The following is a 4,016-nucleotide window of genomic DNA, read 5'->3' on the forward strand; positions in this document are numbered from 1 at the left end:
CACCCCCAAAGCTTTTTCGGTACAGGTTTCCTTCATGAAATACAAATTTCTTGGCTCGTTGCTTCATTTTGGCTGCGTCCTTATTGCTGGCAGGGAGTACTCCGTCACGAAGGTAACTAACATACGGCTCTCGCCAGTCCCCAGCGTGGCTCACGTTGAAAACCTCCATTTGATGAGGCGGTATTTGACAATTGGAGCAAGATCCGTGGAGTGATCGAGATTGAGTCTCCATATCCGTCCAGTAGAAGCCAAGGCGTTGAAGACGTCGGTAAAGAGTCACTACCAACGTTTGTCTTCAAATCTCGTTGTGAATATGGTTAAGTTGTAGTTGGGCTTCCTCGTATCCAAGACATCTTGACAGAGACCCATCTGGATTCCGGCAGTACAAAACTCCATGAAGCATGAAAAAGTTTTGCAGGGTTTTGAGACTGACCTTTCCTTGTGAGAGCGAATTGTTTAGATCTTGAACAATTGGAGTCCTCCAGTCGTCGGTTTCAGTATCTTTAGATTGTGTGAGCCATGTTGACGCTACATTCCGTCTCCTGATGATCAAAGTCTCTTCCAAGCCTTCTAATTGCAGCTTCGAGGTCAACGTGTCTAGGCAATCGGCGTGTTTGTTTCTATTGCGGCCGATTTGGGTTATGGTCGCATCAGCAAAGTAGTTCAATAACTTTTGCGCTTCGGATACATAGGGGGCCAGCGTTACCTCCTTGAGTGAGTAGACCTCATTCATCTGATTGACCAGCAACTTAGAGTCGCCTCTTACTTCCAGGTGTGTGGATCCCGCTTGTTTGGCTAGTGACAATCCTATAAGGAAAGCTTCGTATTCTGCCAAATTGTTGGTGCACTGAAAGTCCAACTTGAAGGAATGTAAGAAGACTTCGCCTGTTGGAGACACTAGAACTATACCTGCTCCCCCAGTATTATTACTAGGAGTGGCAGAGCCGTCGAAATAAATTATCCCCGTCTCCTCTTTGATAAAAGAAATTTCTGGAAATTCCCCAGGAAGGTCTTCATGCAGTGCGGTAGTTCCTTCTCTTCGGAATGCTGCTAGCAGGTCTGCCACCTTTTTTCCTTTGATAGCTTTTGGAGGAGAGCACGTTATATCAAACTCTGATGTTTGGAGAAGCCATTTGGTCGGTCTGGCTATCAAGGCTGGTTTTGAGAGTAAGAACTCGATAGGATCATCTCTGGATATTAACACCAACTTGTTCGACAATAGGTAATGTCTGAATTTCTGAACAGCGTGAACTAGGGCTAAGCATGCTTTCTCTGCTTTGGGATATCTGAGTTCAGCATCCCTCAAAGTATGGCTGAAGTAGTATATGGGGTGTTCAATCCCCTCATCATCTTCCTAAGCAAGGAGGGCCCCAACAACAGCGCCGCTAGAGGCAGTGTAGAGGCATAGCGGTCTTCCTTGCATGGGAGATTTCATAACAACGGGTGATGATAATATTTGTTGGATCTTTTGAAATGCCTCTTGTTTCTTTGTGCTCCAAATGAATCTTGCTCCCTTCTTCAGCAAGGGGGTAAATGAATCGGTAAGTTGAGCCAAACCAGGTATAAAACGTCGGATATAGTTTACCTTGCCCATGAAGCTCTGGAGTTCTCTCACAGTTTGTGGAGGGGGCATCGTGATAATAGCTTGGGTTTTGGTTGGATCTACCTTGATTCCTTCAGAGGTGACTTGGAATCCCAAAACATTTCCTGAAGAGACTCCAAAAGCGCATTTTAGAGGGTTCATCTTCAATTTGTACTCGCGATACCTTTCAAACACTTGTCGTAGGACGTCTGTATGGGATGCTCGAGTCTTTGACTTGACCACTACGTCATATACGTAATCTTCGACTTGCTTGTGCATCATATCATGAAAAATTACAGTCATGGTGCGTTGATAGGTAGCACCAGCATTCTTTAAACTGAAAGGCATCACAGTATAGTAAAAGTTTCCGAGAAGAGTTCGAAAAGCTGTCTTACTTACAACTTGTTCATACATTTTTATCTGGTTGTAGCCGATGTATCCATCCATGAAGGAGAACATGCCATGTCCGCTGGTAGCGTCTACTAGCATGTCAATATTGGGAAGGGGAAAATCGTCCTTGGGGCAGCACTTTTTCAGATCTCTGGAATCAACACAACATCTAATATGGACGCTTTTCTTATTTACAGGAACTATGTTGGCTAACCAGGTAGTATGGTGAATGGGCTTGATGAAGCCAGCAGTCAACAACTTCTGAATCTCAGTTTTGATCTTTTCCTCCACGTCATGCATGAATTTCCTTGGAGATTGCTTGATCGGTTTAGATCCAGATTTTATATGTAGGTGATGAGTGACTAGTCTTTCATCTAATCCGGGCATTTCCTCATATGTACATGCAAATATATCTTGATACTCCTTGAGAAGATTCATGATATTTGCGCGTTCGTCCGCACGTAGAGTCGAAATGATGGAGATAGGTCTTGGAGATTCTTCATCCCCGATATTGATGACTTCGATTTCATCGGTTGTAGAGTCGGTGCCATCCTGTAACTGTCGCGGAGCATCCGGTACTTCTTCTTGTAGCTTGTCGTTGTGGTTGCATTCTATTGGGCAGAGAGACTGGGTGATAGCCTCCCCTGCTAATTGCTAACAGCGTCGACAATGTACAGTTTTCCCTTTCTGGTCCCGACTTGCCATAAAAGTCTGTTCCCTCTTAGTATGTACACGAGCTGAGCCTTCACTTGATGAAGAAGAGTTAGTGCGTCTTGTTAGCGGAGGCGTTCCGCAAAACTTGGTCTCCCTGTTCAGTGATGTGAGCCAGTCTTCCTCCTCGATCAACGCCCACATGGGGAGTGGAGTGCAGTAAACCTTGCTTGACGATCCTTGCGGATTCTCCTTTGGTTCGAACAGTTCCACACCACAAATTGGTGCATAAGGAGACAACGATGCAGGTGTGCGAACAACTTCTTCATTCAGCATGGTTTTCAGGCGTTGGTAATACGTCGAGGGGACGATCTTATTATCATGAAGCCACGGTCTCCCTAGTATCATATGGTAGTCTGCCTCCTTCTTTATCACTTCGAATTTTACTTTCGACCGGACAGGTCCTACTGATATATTCAAATTAACATACCCGTATGTATTGGTTTGGTTTCCTTCGAAGTTCGTCATCGTGGTAGGATGTCGTACGACTTTGTATGGTCTAATCCTGGCTGTCCTGAGGGTTTTAAGAGTAATGATATTCGAGGATGCTCCCGTGTCAATAAGAGCTCTTTTAAATTTTGAATCCTTGATGCGTGCAGTAACATGTAGCGCTCTGTTGTGACCTTCTTCTGCCATCATGTCATCTTCAGTAAACGTAACATTATTTATGGATGTTTTTGATGTTTTTAGGGCTTGATTGTGTGAAGGAGACAAACGTGCGTCTAGAGCTATCTGATTGATTGCTGTAAACGTATCCGCTCGTTGATCCTTTGAGAGGTGTAAAACCTCACACAAACTTTCCACTAGAGAATCCGACTCCTGATCCACTGGCCGTTGGTTGGTAGTGAAGCTATTGATTTGAGGACGGTCATCGAAAGAGTTAGTCCTCATCGTTGGAATCTCCGGAGCGGGGAAGCCGCTTAAATCCGATGTGAGATTGACGAGGAAGTTGAGTATGTTCTATATCGTCTCTTTTATCACGTCCATGTTCCTCGTGTGTATTTCCTGTACTTGAGCCAAATTTATCAGGGTCAGAATTTCTCCATTGGTTGTGCGATCAGATAGAGCACTGGAAGGATGAACATCACTATTTGAAGGATCCCGCTCGGAGTTTTAAGTTGAATTGATCCTAAGACCAACTATTCTGAATTTGAGAAAATTGTAGTAAAAATGAAAATTGATCTTGCAACCGAGAGATTAACCTCCCATTGTGGTCGCCAGTTGTTTTGGGGTAAAAAATTGATCCTGCTGTTTTTGGTAATTTGGGGTGTGTTGATGAGAAACGAGTTCAAACCCTAAACAAATGCACTGCACGGGAATGCTTTTAGGTTCG

The 4,016-nt window shown here is 44.3% G+C and overlaps 1 protein-coding gene across 1 annotated transcript; it reads right to left on the bottom strand.

The window, feature by feature from the left end:
• Positions 1-295: 295 nt before the first annotated feature.
• On the bottom strand, positions 296-2,410 carry LOC113291452. The gene is made up of 3 exons (XM_026540985.1): positions 2,187-2,410; positions 1,586-1,919; positions 296-1,207 (listed from the first exon to the last, which is right to left on the bottom strand). Exons 1-3 carry the CDS (start codon positions 2,408-2,410, stop codon positions 296-298), a joined length of 1,470 nt encoding a protein of 489 aa, XP_026396770.1.
• Between the last annotated feature and the right edge of the window lie 1,606 nt (positions 2,411-4,016).

This window comes from Papaver somniferum, chromosome 6 (genome assembly GCF_003573695.1).
Source record: "Papaver somniferum cultivar HN1 chromosome 6, ASM357369v1, whole genome shotgun sequence".
Taxonomy (NCBI): Eukaryota; Viridiplantae; Streptophyta; class Magnoliopsida; order Ranunculales; family Papaveraceae; genus Papaver; species Papaver somniferum.

Excerpts from the sequence above, each read along its gene's own strand:
- LOC113291452 (XM_026540985.1), bottom strand. The coding sequence starts at position 2,410 with ATGAATCTTCTCAAGGAGTATCAAGATATATTTGCATGTACATATGAG. Across the intron at positions 1,920-2,186 it reads CCCATTCACCATACTACCTG|TTTAAAGAATGCTGGTGCTA; the intron begins GTTAGCCAACAT and ends GATGCCTTTCAG. Across the intron at positions 1,208-1,585 it reads TCCAGAGCTTCATGGGCAAG|TTGGTGTTAATATCCAGAGA; the intron begins GTAAACTATATC and ends TTGTCGAACAAG.